This window comes from Trachymyrmex cornetzi, unplaced genomic scaffold (assembly GCF_001594075.2).
Source record: "Trachymyrmex cornetzi isolate Tcor2-1 unplaced genomic scaffold, Tcor1.1 scaffold248, whole genome shotgun sequence".
NCBI lineage: Eukaryota > Metazoa > Arthropoda > Insecta > Hymenoptera > Formicidae > Trachymyrmex > Trachymyrmex cornetzi.
The window spans coordinates 1,930,520-1,948,629 of NW_017297144.1; the positions used below are offsets into that span (position 1 = coordinate 1,930,520).

At 36.6% G+C, this 18,110-nt stretch overlaps 1 protein-coding gene across 2 annotated transcripts in view; it reads right to left on the reverse strand.

The window, feature by feature from the left end:
• Positions 1–877: 877 nt before the first annotated feature.
• Positions 878–18,110, reverse strand: part of LOC108761488 (M-phase inducer phosphatase) — a 54,875-nt gene continuing 37,642 nt past the window's right edge. Inside the window, exons 1-3 of one of the 2 annotated variants that reach the window (XM_018508095.1) lie at positions 6,225–6,338; positions 4,751–4,904; positions 878–2,693 (exon numbers count right to left, since the gene is read on the reverse strand). In XM_018508095.1, coding sequence (XP_018363597.1) covers positions 1,122–2,693; positions 4,751–4,904; positions 6,225–6,289 — 1,791 coding nt within the window. In that variant the 5' untranslated portion in view covers positions 6,290–6,338 and the 3' untranslated portion in view covers positions 878–1,121. Of the gene's footprint in view, positions 2,694–4,750; positions 4,905–6,224; positions 6,339–18,110 lie in introns of those variants that run through there. The other variant, XM_018508094.1, reaches the window with a different exon arrangement.

An 18,110-nucleotide genomic window follows, 5' to 3' on the forward strand; every position in this document is an offset into this window, starting at 1 on the left:
TGGCGCAATAGAAAAATTTCACGTAATTAATTTGTGTTATCGATTAATCCTCAAGTACTTACGCGGTATAAAAATTTTCTCTCTTTATCTCGCCAATTTCTTAAACAGAAGTTTGAGGAAAAAAAAGCAATTTTTTATGCTTCTTAAAAGTTAAATTCTTTCAACAAAGTGTGCATAAAATTAGCTATTTTCATTCTTTAAAAAAAGTCAATCGAAAGAAACATGAATCAAATCACGTTAATCCCACGCGAGTATTTATGGATTAATCTTTTGTGTGATATTAATAATACATTTTCATCAAATTGCAACAACGAATTGGTAACACTTTATGCAATTTTCAAAGTCGACCGTAAATGTTTGCTTTCGAGAACTTGGCAAAGCAATACCGACAGAAAGACAGAGATCGATGTGATTAAGTCGTTGAAGCCCCAATCGTATGTCCTATATATACAATTAGATACCACCTGAGGTGTTATACGATATGAAAAAAGAAATTTGCAACGTGCGTTCACGACATTATGCCCATCTGATTACCCTGCTATTCCTCGGATCGACACGCGGATATATTGCATTGTTTGATTACAGAATGTCCTTAATTACAGAATGACGCAAAGTATATGATTCTACCCGATATAATGTAATTTTTATGTACAAATTTCGATCTCGGTGGGATGCGTATGAAAAGCCGCAACGATATATCGCCATAGCCTAAATCGTCATTATTGGAAGTACAATCTAGATATAAATTCTAATCGATCTCGCCCGTAATAAGCTGCTAAATTACTATACTTAAGTATTAAAAGATCGATTAGAATCTAAATATGATCGAATGACACATTTACATATACATTTACATATATCATGTGTAAGACACTCGTAGAAAATTCCTCGTGTCAGTCAAATTATATAGCGCAAAGAGCAACCGAAAATTAAAAAAATAATAAACTAATCTCTTTACGCTTTTGCACTTTAGCGACGCGCATGGCGCGCGCGTGTTTGATATCCCGACCGTCTCTGAGGACGTTCAACGTCTAACGATTCACGACTAGTACGACGGGAGAGAGAGTATAGACTGAGCCTTAAAAATTAGATTAAATGCAAATAAAGAAACGAACATCCGTTTAAAAGGCGAAACGCTCGAGATTTGTTCGCACTGCCTGGTTGATCCCTTTGGTCTTCTCCGCCTGCCAGCTCTTGCACTTTCTACGAAAGAATCGGCATTCCTCTTCGTGATTGGGGTGCTTCATCGGTTTGTAACCCTGCGGCGAGCAAAACTCCTTCTGTTCGCTGTAAAATTTCTCGTAGCCCCCTAGCAAGAGATACATCTCCGGATAGTGCAGTGCCGGATAAAATTCTTTGTTACACGCGCGATCCAGTTTGCGTAAAAACCTCGAGAGATTCGGCCCGCGCTCCCACGAAAACTCGCAATGAAATACGATTATTTTGCGTTGATCGGTATCGAGCTGGATCTTCGGAACGGTGTCGACCAGATGATCGAGCATGATCTGCTGGATGAGATCCATATTATAGATATTCACTGCTCCTGCGATGTGACCTGCCTTATACTCATATGGATATCGGCAATCGATGATTGTATAACAATCAACACGGTCGGCAAATTCGCCACGTAAGAGCGCTGCCAATGTGTCGGATGTGATTGTTTTTAGATCCCCATGGATGCCGTTCGTGAGCGGCAGTATACACGGCTTACTGAAGTCACCGATGAGATCGGAATCAGTGATGCTGCGATGGATCGCCCACTTGATGTTTGTATGTGTTTCGGTCAGGCCCGTCCTTTCTGATAGACTTCTCTGTAGAGAGCGTGAGTGCGTCAAGGTACTTGAGCGTTTCGCCGATACGGGTGTTGTATCGAGACTCAAATTGTTGGACTTGCGCGATCTTTTTAATATCGACGCTTCGTCCTCTAGTAGGTCTTCCGACGGCCGTTTGAAAGATCTGGCGGAATGCGGTGAGATTTCCATTTGTAATCTGTAGTAAGGTGCTGTGGCCTCGTCGTAGCTGTATGTTCTCATCATTGTCCTTTTCGAGCAGCTTGCCGTCGGCGAGCGAAACAGGCAAGTGCGGATTTTTGATAAAGGCGGCATCTTTTCCAACGGCGATGACTTCGTCATCAACGACGTCCTCACCGTCGACGGCGTCCCCGCAAGTAACGGCGATCTCATCAGCGGCGACCTTACCAGCGGCGGCGACATCGTCTTGATATTCCGTTTGTATATACCGCTCTGTACCGACAACCACTTTTTGACTTTAGATGACATAGTTCTGGAGAAATCAGGAGTCGTCGAGACGTCGTAGTCAGTCGATGTCTCGGGTGCGACTATGTCGCCGGATAGTAGCTTCGCGATGCCGCTCGGTAGTTGTGTTTCCTCGTCCATGGTCTCCATATCGTTAAGCTCGTTCACAATCCCATCATCCATACTATCGTATCCTGACGACAAGCTACGCAAGAGAGTTGAGCTTGTGGTCTTGTATTGACCACGTGCTGGAGAATGTGCGGAAGCAAATGAACACATTGAATATTCCATAGGTACATTCCTCAACATCGCGCAGTTCTCGGCGTAGATTTCACGCCGTTTGTTCTCCTTTTCGTTGGTAGGGCTCGATGGATGACCGCTGTCCTGACTGTTCTCCTCGTAGGTTTCCAAGGGTTGTCGTACTTTCTTATAGTGTACCTAAAAGAATACGATAATAAACAATAAAATCGCTACGATTTTTAAAGAAAGAGACAAAATTTTGAAACGAATACATGTTACAATAAATTTCCTAAGTCCAAAGATTTGAGAATAATTCAGGAAGGTGAATATATACATAATGGAAAAGAGAAAAGCAAAGAGAAGAAGGAAAGAAATGTCCTCAACATTTTATCAGACATCCATACAACTAAATAAAATCGAATCGTTGACTATTCCTTACAAGGGAATCTGTTTCCGGTGATTTTTATCGATTAATTATTAAAGAGCGGCCGGAAAAAGAAAGGAAAGTGTGTCATAGATGCGATCACCGAAGGAAAGTAAGAGAGAATAGGAAAATACACGGAAGGTAGCCGTCAATCAAATCGACAGCGATCACAATCGGACGCGCAAGGTGTCACATGTATTATGAAAAAAATCAGAGATCAATGCACGGAGTAACGGAAGGGAAGATAATTTCCTTCCTCTTTTATTTCTTTTTTTCCCGTGGTAAAACGAAATGCCACTATCGCCCTATCGGTCGGCGTGAATCGTTGACGTTAAAATCAATGTACCTCGCTGGTGATAAGCAGCAGCTGTGCGATGCATATTCGGCACGCGAGCTGGACTTGCCGTTCAACCTTAATCGCGGAAATGGTAATACGTACCCCGGAATGCGTGTACTACAACATCCGGAATTGAATTGAATATGCATGGAAGGTGTAGAAATCTCGCGGTATCCCCCGAGTACCTAGTTGGATTTTAAATTTTGGTATCGCTGAAAGATCTGTCGGCCGATTTCACAATTAATGTAACTTTTAAAATCAATTACGTGACATTAAATTTATATTAATACATCTTATATCCTGCAGAAAATATTGCAAAAGGAATTCTATACAATAAATTAAATTCTATACAATAAATTCTATGTTAGACTGTATTTATAGAATGATCTATTGCTACTAATTCTTCAAAAATTTGGTAATAAATAATTAAAAACTAAAATACTAAGAACAAAACGTGGTGTAACAACTTCTAGATAAAAAGCTTTTAAATTCAACGAGCTGCATTGTATACGCCTTCTGTTAATACCTAATAATGACACTAATAATGACCTAATAATGGAAATTAAGTTTGAAAAAAAATTATAAAACAAATTTACGTAATGTGTAACGTTGTTTTTTCTTAATGTAGGTATACACTAAATCTCAAAGATTTTTTTAACGAAACAGACTGTACTCGCAGCTTATCTTTGTGCATGAACTAGCCACTTGAGAGTGCACAACTGATAGATGTAAATAAAATGTAGCAAACTGATATGTAATTATAAATATATAAAAAAACTTATGTCGATATTATTTAAAATATTTTAATATATATACTGAAAATATACGTTAATAACTTAAATATAAGAATCAATAAATTGTAGTATATAGTGTGACAAAATGACAAACTTAAACTTTATTCCGCAGTAAACGTGTTGTACAGTGACAATGCTGTGGTGGCTTACTTCGTAACAAAAAGGTTAATAAGTTGTTAGGTATTATCAGTGCAGTACAATATTCATTCATTATTAATACTGTGAAGTTCCCATTATTATTAAAAAAATTATTGAGAATGAAATTAAGAACTGTTGTGTTAATTTTAGAATGTTTATTTGTATCCAATGCAAATGAATCATCTTAGTCTATGTTTCAAAATTTGCTGCTAAGTAGCACTGAAAATCTATAGTTACGCGCATTATAAATTTTTAGTATTAGCATTGCAATAGGTCTGTTTTTTATTGCTGCACTTTCTGAACTGATACACACACAGTGCAATAAGTTGAAGTGAAATAAATATACATTTGTTTCACTTCAATTTATTGCACCGATTCAGAGTGCAACATAAACTTTTGAAATATAGCCTTAGTAAACACGTTGCCAAGGCAGCATTCTACGTACACTTCGTAAAAATCATTGAAAAAATTGCAATGTTCTACGAGAATTCGACGTCTGATAAAATGTGTATGGATATCTTGTTGTTAAAGAATGTTTCTTAGAATTTTTAAATACACTTACTCTTTGAGGTGTGCGACTATATAAATTACTAGCAGCGCCACAATTCTCCTTATTGTAGTCATTTTTTGCAAGGGATTCTTGCCATCCACGTGAATTCGATGTGTTAACATAATCGTTCGAATCTTGACAAATCTTGTCCTTTGGATGTAAAAACCTGCAAGCATACGAATGGAATCGATTAAACCGTACGAATGTCACATTATAAAATAAAATTGCATTTATAAAATTAATTTAATATACGATCTAAAATATCAGCCTAACCTAAGAAAGTACACTTTGTCAGGAAAAAACCATGAATGGAAAATAAGTGTTAATAATATACGAACAGTGAGTTCGCTGACAAAGCGTTGATCTGATTTTTACCGAGTAGTGAGATGCAATTGTCGTTGATTCAATTTTCCGCGAGTGCTCTGTGCAAGTCGTGGGCGACCTTGATTACAAGGGGCATTACTGGATTTCAGATTTATTCTACACGAAAATTTGAGTGAGTAGATACCTCTTTTTTCAGGCAGATTGCTTGGGAATTATTTAAATTCTAATCGTTCTGTTACGATTGCACTCGTAAAAATTCCACAGCATCATTTAATGTTTCCTTCAATTTTCACGGAAGATTTACGCGGGTAATTTTGCTGAACTGCACATGCGCAACTCGCCACGTGGTAATTCGAGCGGGAAATCACAGATCACGTTCCCCAAACTAAGGCCGGTATCCATAGTCCGTTCTTAATCTCAAGATCATCTCAAACAATGTCTTAAGATACTAATACGGCTTTCTGATTGATTTATGACATCTTAAGCACTCGTTTAAAACCATATCAAAAACCTTGTTGCAACGTCTATGGATTCCGCCGTCCTACATCTAATTAAATACTTTTGAATATGCTTCTTTCTTACAATATTTCCTTCCTTATATTTTCTAAAACGCCTTGTAATATGCTCTGAAATATTTTTCGACACTTTGAAATGTTTCATGGAATATCTAGAATATTTTATTATCAGTAATATCGGTAATAAAACACTAATTATATATATTTTCGCCACTTAATTGAAACACTGGTTTATTTATCGTTGAACTACAAAATCTTTATTTTTATACAAAATATTTCCTTTGATATTTCACTAACTGAAACACTTTCCGATATGACGTAAGAAACTATATTAAAAGAAAATACGTTTTCGAATTAAGTGCACAGATATAACTCCTGCAAGATGCAGCAACGTTTCATTATTTATTAATATTTCACTTGTTAAGAACTTTTCTTCAATTCTCTGGATTGGAAAGCTTGGGACTTCTTAAAAAATCAATACTTTGAGCCAATCAACACACCCGAAAAACTAATTATACACTAATTATATAAGTATAAGAGATATTAGAGGTTTTCAAAACAAGCACTATCGATCGAAATAAACATTTCACGAAATTTCACGACACTGCATTACTTAAAACTGGTTGATTTGCCTGCACCATGCGTACCTTCCGTTCACATTTTTCACAGTTGTCCTTGTATGGAAAGGCTGAAGTAAAGTTGGCATATCCATATCCACTTATCTCTATTGTACTGTTGTTTTTTTTCACAAAACGAATAAACATTCGACCGACCAAAGACTCCAGCAAAACAACCCGAACGCCGGACAGTAAGAACTGTACGAAATTCCGCGTTGCACACATGTTTTATATGCTGTATAGTGGGGTACGGAGCTAGAGTGGGGAACAGATACGACCAATCGCAGACCGGACCCTTAAGGGCTTAAGGTGGGGGTTGTAATAATTTCTTTCGTGGATCGTACACTGTGGGGGGCCGCGCTCATGTATGTGCTTCGTTAAATTTCCGCGCGCAAGTGCACATATATGCACGTTATCCACACACGTGTACACGTTGGATTCGATTCTGGTCTGATCGCTCCGGTTCGCCCTCATTCTCCGGTGGTTCTCGCACAGTTCCTTTTTTCCCGTGCGAAAGGGCGCCGACTCTCGATGGCGAACTTCTTGGCTTTGCACGTTTTCAATTCAAGAGTCTGTTGTAGTATTTTACGTAATTATGTGTCGTTTATGTAATTATGTGTGGAAAGGAAGGGAGAGAGAGAGAGAGAGAGAGAGAGAGAGAGAGAGATAAATATATATAGTGTTTATTAACGTTCTAAGGCAAACCCTCCAAGAACAGGTAAAGAAAACAAGTGAAAGAGCAGTAATGAATACAAAGAAAATAAAAAAATAATATATAATGAAAGAAACAATATATAAAAACAATATATAGAAAAGAAACAATAAGAAGCAATAATTGCAACAATTACAAAGAACAAATAAGAAAATAATATATAAAATAAAGGAAAAAGAAAATATAGAGAGTACATCAAAATAAAATAAAATAAAAATTCTTAAGATTTGTATTGTAATATACATAAAAGAATAAAATCAATATACAAAACTATAAATAGTGAAATAAACAATTACAAATATCGTAGTTTTTTATAAAAGAAAATTTGCTATTTTAACATTGTATCCAAGATTTCAATCAAGAAGGGAGATAAAAATTTATCTTCACACAAAGCTTATTAAAATATTTATGCAGGATGCGTTAGGGAAATAATGAGTGGACTACGCATTGGCCAATGAGCGTTTAATTTTTTCTCATGAAAAATGATTTTCATAATTTAATTTTTTCTTGTCAAAATTTAAGGAATGGGACGACCTAACCGTCGCTCCTGCTGTTCCCCTCTCTTTGCGTACGCTTATTCGTTTTAAAAATTCAACTCTATTAGTTTTCTACCTTTTTCATCGTTTTTTATTTGTTGATAAATTAAATAATTTTTTTTATTGATTTAAATATACAGGAAAGAATAGCTTTTGATATCCTGCGTACATTAAAACAATGAACACATTAATTTTAATGGACCACATGTTGAACAAAGTACGAGACCTAATGCGAAAGTACGCAAATATTCCAAGACATAATATAAAATCGTCTTTTCGATGTAAAAGGCGTTTGTAAAAAAAATATACAGCTTCTAAAGTTGCCCAGCCGTCCGCGGGTGGCCGAACTCAAATACAAAGTTTCCATTTATCTTGTCATAAAAGTAAGTGCTTTTTTCATGAAGAATACTTCCAAAAAATTTCGCCAACTCATGTGAATTTTTGGAGAAAGAGGGAGAAAAGAAAAACACAGACTACTACACTACGCTCATGAAGAATCATCTATATCAGTGCTGGGATTTACTTGCACATTTCGACCAATTTTCAGCTTAGTTCCTGCCCCTTACTTCACTAATCCGCGTGCAGCTTAAATGCCGATCGGCAGGAATAAGTGGCAGGGATCAAGCCAAGGAAATATGCAAGTAAATCCCACCATTGATTTATATTCTTAAATTAAGAAAAAAAAATATTTTTTTATTTTAAAAGATATTCTAGAAATACTAACAGAAAGAAGAAAATATTCTCATTGATTAAAAATTTGTGTTAAGTGAGTTTAAGAATCATAATTCTTTTACTTTGAAGTATTTAATTCGTATTTGTTGGATTTGTCACGAGACTTGTTCGTCATACATAAAGAATAGATTAGGTTAGGTTAGGTTAATAATTAAAAAAACTAATTATTAATTAAAAATCTTAATGTATTAAAAAACTCTTTAAGAATATCGAGAAAATAAATCGTAATGTTAAAAAGATTAAATTTTGATTAATTTTTTCAGATTTTTTTTTTCGAAAACTCGCATTACTGACACTCGCTATATTGAAACTACTAAGAATATCAAGTAAACTCGATCCGATAGGGAATGTGTTAATTTTCATAAATACTAACTATATTGGCTGTGTTCCAAAATTCGCTGCCAATGTAGAAAATGTATAGTATACGCGACGTAAACTGTAGATTTTCAGCGCTGAATTTCAGTGAATTTTGGAACACAGCCATTTAAAACAGTCATACGCTCCTGCAAGAAAAGTGACACATGTAAAAAAAATAAAGTATTCAGAAAAGAAAATTGCGTATTTTTAAATTAATTGCTTATTAATTATTAGTTAATTTAGGACTAATCACAAACAAATTACTTGTTTCTCCTAAAAGTAATATGGATATTATAATTTTAATAAGAGAAATAATCCTATATTGTTGATCAAAATGAATCTTATTGTTAGTGCTTAATATTATTATTCATATGCAAATTTTGCCAATACATTATAATTGATATTAATTTTATTATAGCGATATATTATCTTTAAAAATAATTTATATTCGATTTGTATCATTTTTTTTGTGTCATTTCTTTAAAGTATTTAAATTCAACTTATATTATTTTTTTTATTAAGTATTTAGAATACACTTCATTGTGTCACTTTTCTTGCAAAAATGCAGCATCTCGATGGAATAATATCTATAAAAAGGTAAGGGTTCCATTGTGTTCAACAAAGCTGAAAAGAATTAGAAATTTTCATCTTCGCTTCTTTAGAAATCCCCTTTTCTTTATCCCTAAAATCAACTACACCCTCTGTCTGAAAACTGAACGATTGCTAATCCACGAGTGTATTCTAATACGTGTATTCGGAAGTAATAAATATAAATCGATAAGGGCATCACTTTTGTGTGTGTGTGTGTGTGTTTGAAATCTGAAAGATACGCGAAAGACACAAACGCCAATCGTTTCTCATTAATAATCTCTCTCGCTCTCCCCGAAATCAATACAGCATCTCAGAGAATCCAACGTACTTATTGACTTATATTCTTGGGACTGGATCAGCTGTCGTTTGACTTTATCGCACCCCTACGTGAATTCTTTTGAGGTACCACATGTGGGGTGGTTTCTTCACACGTACGATTGTTCCAGCCGCGAGAGAAAGAATGAGAAGGAAGTGTACTCCTACTCCTACAGTGGCACGAGGAAGAAGCCAAGATACCCCCCATCACAACTCTCTGGATGGACATACGCGACCGGTAACGTCGAGTGCCATGCACAAGATTCGCCAAAAAGCAAAGAGCATGTATGCGACGGTACATGCCAGTGGCGTCGGCCGCATGGGGGTAGCTCAGCTGCTATCCGCCGTGAAACCAGCGAATCGGGGGTCGCAGACCCCCTTGCGGACAGCTGCCAGATCGTACACCTTCGACGTTTCGCTCCCTCCCAGTCGTTACCCCGTCGCGAGTAACCTACCCCTCGCGCAATTTATTGCATGGCGCACATGGAGTAACAGCTTTTTACCAATCGTTTCCTCGCACCTCAATATCGACATAGTATGGCACAGAATTCATAGTGATCTCTCTTATTCGGATTTTAATCGTGCTTGTAATTCAAGCGAAATTGTCCGTCGAACTATTTAGTCTCCCCTACATCTTTTAACTTTATATGATCTTTGTTTTATACTTATTAAGTTAACCCAACCTAACATGGAACTCATTTAGACCCAGTTTCACAACTTATGGTTAACTTTTAACTTATTTTAAGTAATAATGAATAATAATGAGTTGTAAAACTGGGTCTAAATGAGTCCCATGTAACCGTCGGTTAACTTAACCGAGGTTGGTAAAAGAGAACCTGGGGACCTCTTTCACCAGCTCCGATTAACGCTAATTAATTCAATCACCACGATTGTCACCGTAAGAACTAAACACAGAAGAGCAAGAGAGAGGAGACGTTCTGATACATTAAACTGCTGTTGGCATTTCTGCGAGTTAATCGTCGATTAATCTAACCAGAAGTTGGTGAAAGAGGCCCTTAGATTCTCAAGCACCGATAAGCAACACTGCCAAAAAGTTTTGACATTCTAGTTTGAGCCCACATAATTATTTTGATCCAACAAAATTATTTTCAGATTTGTATCTAGCTAGATTTTCGATCCTTCGACAAAACCCTTTCTTTCCGTGTACTATTAATAAATGAAAGATTCATATCGAGAGAGTAAAAAACTGCATTTAGCGCTAAATATGCAGCTGCATCTTGCGCAACGCTGTGAATGCGTTCTTATCAATGACCCAGCTGTGTTACCCATCAATGATCGATATTCGTTCCAGACTATTAACCCCCTGTAACTCGTTTGTCGGGGAGGAATGTACCCTCGAGAGATGCATCTTCTATTTCATACAGACGTGTGCGTACGAATATATGCGGGATAGCGATGACGGGGTGGTGAAGTACCGGCCAATATCGACAAATACCGGTCGCGAGGCGAAGTGGGGCGGTGACGACGGCGGCAATGCTGGCTATCGACTTTGATTTTTCTGTGAGAAAGAGTGCAGATGGCCGTATCCATTGTGAGGGTTGGCGCGTGCCAAGGGTGTCGACGGTGTACCGCACGAGACACGCGGTGTCTCCCTCTCCCCCCCCCTCTCTCTCTCTCCTTAGCGCCGTATCTCCCTCCTCCGTCATATGCGTGCGAGACGGACGCTGCTAAGTGCACGGCCGCCGCGTCGCGTTCCCGTGCGTACGCACATGCACACGCACACGCACACGTGAGAGAATGCGCGTGCGTGTACCGTGCCGCTGACAGGTATAGGCGGTCTATACGCACCGGTCGCCGTGCGCTACGTGTATACCACGGCACATGTAACGCGCGGCGTTGTTTCCGATCGATGCACGGTCCGTCGGCGGGAGTGCGAGACGGACGCTGCTAAGTGCACGGCCGCCGCGTCGCGTTCCCGCGCGTACGCACATGCACACGCACACGACACGTGAGAGAATGCGCGTGCGTGTACCGTGCCGACAGGTATAGGCGGTCTATACGCACCGGTCGCCGTGCGCTATGTGTATACCACGGCACATGTAACGCGCGGCGTTGTTTCCGATCGATGCACGGTCCGTCGGCGGGAACCCACTTACGTAATACCTGCCACGAGGTTCTCAAATGATAAATTTCGCGGTACCTTGGGCCCGAAAGCGGAATCCGTAAACACGAAATGTAAAATAGGGAAGAATTATAGCTGTGTAGGTAGCAAAAAATTATATTGAAGTTATATATTTTTATATTCAAATTTTATTAATTTTTGATTATATATATATATATATATAATGTAATTAATAAAATTTTAATATATTATAAAAACATATAACTTTAATATAACTATATAATTAAAAATTTTGTTCTAATAAAAATTTGGTTAAAATAATTAAATTTTGTTAAAACAACACAATTTTTAATTTACCCAACTTGTAAAAACTTTTTTATTGTTTAATTTAAAAGTTTTGTTCAAAACAAAATTTTTTAATTAAAACGAAATTTTTTGTAAGTCACATATGTATAAAACATTTCTCTGATTAAACTTGATCGATCTTCATTCGCAAAATAATCAACAAATTGCAATTGAAGAACCACTGGTGACGATGACCCGGTAACCGTAAGTTTACAGACGCACGGGGACGTCTCCGCAGCTTCCTAAACGGGATCATCATCTGTTCCTCCGTGTGTGTCTCACCCTTATAGAGACGGCACCCCGGCCGATTACACTATTCTTCTGACGTGCACAGCCGCCGCTGATCGCAGATGTAACGCATAAGTAAGCGGAATTCGCGATATCGTATGTACGTCGAAGCGAGACGGCGAGAAAGAATGGTGAACGGGGAACATATTCGAGAGAAGGAGAAAATTTCAACCCCTACGGGGAATGTTATGAGAGACAGCGGCGCGAATGGCGGAACGGATACGGTGGAGATGAGAAGGGAAGAAGAGATCACCAGTTATATGGATCCTGAGATGTCTCTTAAGAAAGTTTTTTTTTTCAATAGATGCAATAATCGATCGAAGCTAATCGTTACATCGCCGCATCGATTTAAAAGGAAAAGCATTTTCCTCTCGCTTCTCGTCTCATTCCGCTCAACTATAACGATATGTAATAAGCCTGTAATTCAATTTTTCGAGTTAAATAACATTTTGTTATTTATAATTTCCATACGTGTGTCAAAATTTAAATGAATCCATTTCTGTGGTTAATTTTAAACAACATCCATATTAACGTACACACTTAATAAATAATAAACTGAATTTGAGTCAAATTCAATACATTTTTTTAGTTAAATTCTTTGATTCTATTTAGTTAAATTAACGAAATATTGAGCAGTGGCGACCTATAGAAACAATTAAAAATAACTTAAATTGAGTATAACTCAACGTTATAAATTTAACAGTAAAGAGAAGTAAAAAAACGTCAACGGTCAGCGGACGCGATAGTAGCGGGAAGAATGTTTTTATACGAATTAAGGAATTTAATTATTTATTCGCGCGAGACATTCGAAATTTGCATTGCATATTTCAAGTGAATTAATCTCTCGACAAAGTTTTTATATAGTAGCGTAGGGGAAATAATTCATATGTTTGTTTCTTTTAATCTTTAGAACTAAAAAAAGACGAAGAGTAAGTTGAACCGAGATTAAAATTAATTTATTTTGGTGGAAACGGGTATTAAACATTTATATCTATTATATAATATTACACACATCTTATTAAATATTTTATTAAGCTGTTACTAAACGCGTAACATATAGGACTTTTAAGATTTTCCCCTTCAATCCTTTCAATTCGCTCTCCATCAAACGTCAAAGAAGCGAACAGTCGTGTAACTTTATTTGCGATTTTATTATCTAATATCGTCTTCATCTCATTAATAAATATTTTGGTCCTCATTTAATATTCACACCTCACTTTTATTAACAAATGCGCATAAAATATTCTGTAGTATATTTATGTAACGTAAACTATATGCATTTAGCATACATATACTATATAATCTCAGAAATAAATATGCACATTTATCATTAAAAGTGAGATGTAAATTCCGGCTTTAAATAAAATAGAGGCTTTTTTTATATAAATCGTGACATTTGCATTCTTCTTCGTATTAAAAATGCGCGAGCAATCGCTCAGTTAAATCCTGCTCTTTGATTGTCGGGAATTGGATCCGTTGCTAACCCGACGGGTTAAGGGTGAAAGTATTGCAAATATCATAGAGGGCAGAAAATTCTTTCGTTGCAGAGTGCGGTGAAACGCGCCGCTCGTAACCCCTGACTCTGAAAACGCTTTGATTGCCTATTGTTCGCCGTACGCATATTCGACAGTACGTACATGCACACGCGTGCGAATGCAACTATATGTCATCCGAGTGAACCGCATCACACGCGCGCGATAGGTAAAACATTGTTACTCGAGACGAAAGGATAGCAGGTACGCAACGGTTGTGAATTATACGCATTATGTGTATGTATCATCATGCATATACAAAAGAGAGTTTGATTTTCTGCCCCGACTTGTAAGGAGTGCGGCGTCTCATTTTGTGATTTTGCAGTATGGACATTTATCGGCGTCGCTTTAAATCGGGAGAAACCGTTGGAAATGCAGTTGAAAATCAGATGATCGAGCCTTTTAAATAAAAAATCGCATATAATCAATTGTAAGTAATTATAAATTATGTTAATGTAATTATATTAATATAATTTTAATTAATAAATTCGCACAGAAATATTTAAGCACAAAGATCCGACTCTTTAACCGAATATAGGATTTTTTTAAATTTAATTAAATTTATTTTCATCAGTATTGTCCAATTTCGTCATATAATTGTTTATTAATTAATCACGCTGTTCAATAACCAAATTCTTTCCGAAGTGTCACATTCCGAAAGTTTTTTCGCGATAAACACGATGCCTTTGATAGAATTTGCATAGCAACGTTGTCAGGATTTTGAGTAAATTGAGATGAAATCGATCAAAAATAATGTTTTTGGCTATTATTTTTATGGCAAAACGAAAACTTTTTATTTTGAAATAGAATAAAATCATATTTATCTCAATTTGATAGCTGTCATATATAGCATATTTCGTTTTCTGATTTAATTCAATATTTTAAATATATAGTTATTAAAAAAGTACACAAGAGGAGCTTTCAGTATATTTATAAATTTATATTCTATTAATTGAAAGTTGTTTTATTTTAAAAAATCGTTAATACTTTATAAAATAATTTGTAAACATTTTTTAAAATTTAAACCTTTCATTATGAAAATCAGGCGTCCATAAGTCGAAGAAGGCTCAGTCCGCTTACTGCAATTATTTTGAAATATCAAAATGACTACAGTAAACAGGCCTCAGCAAGAGGACAAGGACTCAGCTTTAAACCTTTTTCAAGTTATGGACCTGATTTTCACAATGAATAGGTTCTTTTTGTGACACTACAACAAAAAAGAAAATAGAACCAACTAGTCACTGCACAATCCTGCTCGCCTGGTATATTTTTTCAACTACCATTTTCTTAAAATTCTGTCATGTATTCACATTTACAATATGTCTTCAGGTAGACGAAGTTCACAATTAGAAAAGATGATAATCCTTGATACAAAAACTTTAAATTTAGATTTAAATCGCACGAGCAACGGTCAAGAAAGAAGAAATCTATGTAAGTGCTAATTCATACTTTCTGAATCGTCTTTAGTAATTTTCCATTCTTGAGATTTCTGTTTCCGACGTATTTAATCAATCAATCGATATAAGCTTCTGAGATAATCCAAAATGATTAAAATTAAAACTTATAATCAGTCGATACTGATAAACTTTTGTGAATAAAACGGTTCAATGTCCGCGTATATTATAAAACCCGTTCCGGATGTGTAACGGGATGAAATTTGAGAATGTTGTCTACAATTTGACACGTCGGAATAAATACACGAGGAATAATCAATAAACAGCAATGTTCGTCAAATTTTTTATTAAGTATCATTCCATATTAAAAACAGAATATTTTTTATTTTTGCGGATTTTTTCGAGATTAAGTGCAGTTTTATATGAAAATAACTAACCAAGCGCTTCGCCGTGCCTTTTGATCTAATATGAACGAAATGGACACGGAAATAGCCAGATGTTCATTACATCGATGATAAGTCTGTGAACTTTGGTGAATCATTATTATTAGCTGGTGATGGCTCGTACCCCGTTATTGATTAACTGCGAAACTCGGTCCTGCAACAGCTGCACCCGTATATTTTGTCATGCTAGCGAGCGCTAAAGAATACCCTACGGCTCTTATACCAGGGGGGAAAAAACAAAGTTCATGGGGGCGTACGTGGGTACGATAGAATAGAGAACCTAAGTACTGCGAGAATGAACGCTCGCCAATCGATCGATCGAGTTGTGAGTTTACACAACAAATCAACGTGCGATAACGATAACTATGGATCAATATTCACGTATACATAAAATTCTAAGTTGCATGCAGCTTAGTCCAATATACTTTTTTGAAAAATATAATACTTGCTTGGGAAATATGCTTTCCTTAATTTTTCACCTATATTAAGATGTCTAGAAATTATTTACATTATGTCGTAGGTATTCCTTTCATCAATTGAATATAGATTCAAAATGAAACGTACATAAAATCTAAAAAGCATTTTTGGATATTTTTTTAGATCGTTCTATGAACTTCGAATTAATTTTATTTATTTCTTTCTGTCTTTTACAAAGAAGCATTTTTCTCTACCTAGCAAATTTACAATGGAACATCTTTTCCGAGATATTTTGAGAAAAATGTCCTTTGAAGAATTATAGAACAAAATTTCTCAATTAAAAAAAATTTTAATTTTATTAGACAAGAATTGATAATAAATCTACGTGTAATAAAAAAGTAAAAAGTAACACGACAGTAAGATCGACTATTTTTAAAATATAATAATATTCCATTGAGAATTGTGGAAAGCATATTGAATTATTCTGAAATAATTTTAAATTTATTCAATTAAATGTTGCAATACTTTTACTTTTATGTCAATTTCGATGAGATGATTCTTGATTCGGTGGCTCGAAAAGCCACTTGGATATGAATGACGATGCATGAATTGAGAGTTAAAGAAAGGCCGAGTGTAAAGGTACAGAGATACGAAGAACGGAGCGAGAAACCTAAGGCGAAACGAAAGGGAGTAGGAGAGGAAGTCACATAAACGAGGTAAAAGTATAGTTCTCTATTGCTGTTCTACCTTGCATCTAAGATGAGAAAAAAATGACTTTCGACGTCATCATTTAAATGCATTTTAATATTCGCTTTAAATAAAACTTTCTCGACTTTTCGGAGGGACCAATGTTAGGGCTCTTTTAAAATTTATCTTAGGTTTATCCATGCTGAAGGTAAATTTACCTTCAGTAAGTAGTGGCGCTTCGTAATGCTTCTAACCTAAACGGTCTTATTTCTAATCTTAGTATAGAATATAAATAGAATCGGAATTATACGAGTGAACGTCACATTTAGAGCCATATTCATAAGTATAGGCATGATTTAATCTGAAAATCCGATTTCAAGTAAATGATTTTAAATTCAAATCAATCTTTCATTTCCAAAATGCTTCTCAAACCACAATTAAATAAATCCGATTGGTCCAAACTATGGTTCCAACCTAGTTCTCCTAAGATGAGGATCAATCGATCTATAATTATGAACAAAGACCTTAACGTAAAAACAGGGACTATAAAATTGATCGCATAGACAAGATGGGCGAGAGAAGAAATTGGAGCCTCTCGGCTAAGATTCTCTTCGAGAGATCTTTAAGCGAGCCTCGCTGATACGGAGTCTCGTTTCGCGGTTGAGCATCGCCGTCGTTCACGTTCCCATGCCATGTAAAGTTCAAGTCCTCTCTCTGCCACCACCACCGCAGAGGGATTTAAATCTCAACGGTCGCGACGGTAGTAGGCGATAGTGGGAGAAGCTATACGGAGAGGCCCTTGGTCTTTTTTCGCTCAACGAACGGACAAGCGAGGGCGTGAGGAGAGACATGAGAAAAACGAAACACGGAGAGGACAGAGAAAGAGAGAGAGGGGGGGGTGAGAGGGGGAGAGAGGAGAGGATTGGTGGAGAAACACCGTGAAGAAGTGGAGAGAAAGGCGGGAAGACATCAAAAGGGAATGCCAAGTGGAGTGGAGGCCACGGAGAGGGAGAAGGGCAGAAACCGCTTGTTTGTAAACAGAGAAGCGAGACCTGCAAGACGTACGGAATTCCGTGTGCCTTACAAGCCGTTGCGTTTCCATGGTGGATAGTCCCAGCGACAATTCATCGATTGACTCCTGCAAATTCGTTATCGGCGCAAGGAATATCTTGTCGTTGGTTCTAGGACCCAGGTACAGGAGAGTAATGAGATCTGAAACTAGATTGACGTTCGTTAAATCTGCGAGGAGAATTAAATTTGATTTCTCTCGAGAATTCAGAATGTATGAAAGCCGTACCTAAAATCTAAAGAATTACAAATCCCTGTGGTCAGTTTGTGGCTGTATACCTACATTTTCTTTTTTTTTTTCGTGTTATTCATGCCATTAAGGATGCAGCGTCACGCCTTTTACTATTGATGTCTATTCAATAAATGCAGTTCCTGAGGGGGGGGGGGGGGGGGGGCGAATATTCTCATTGGTAAAG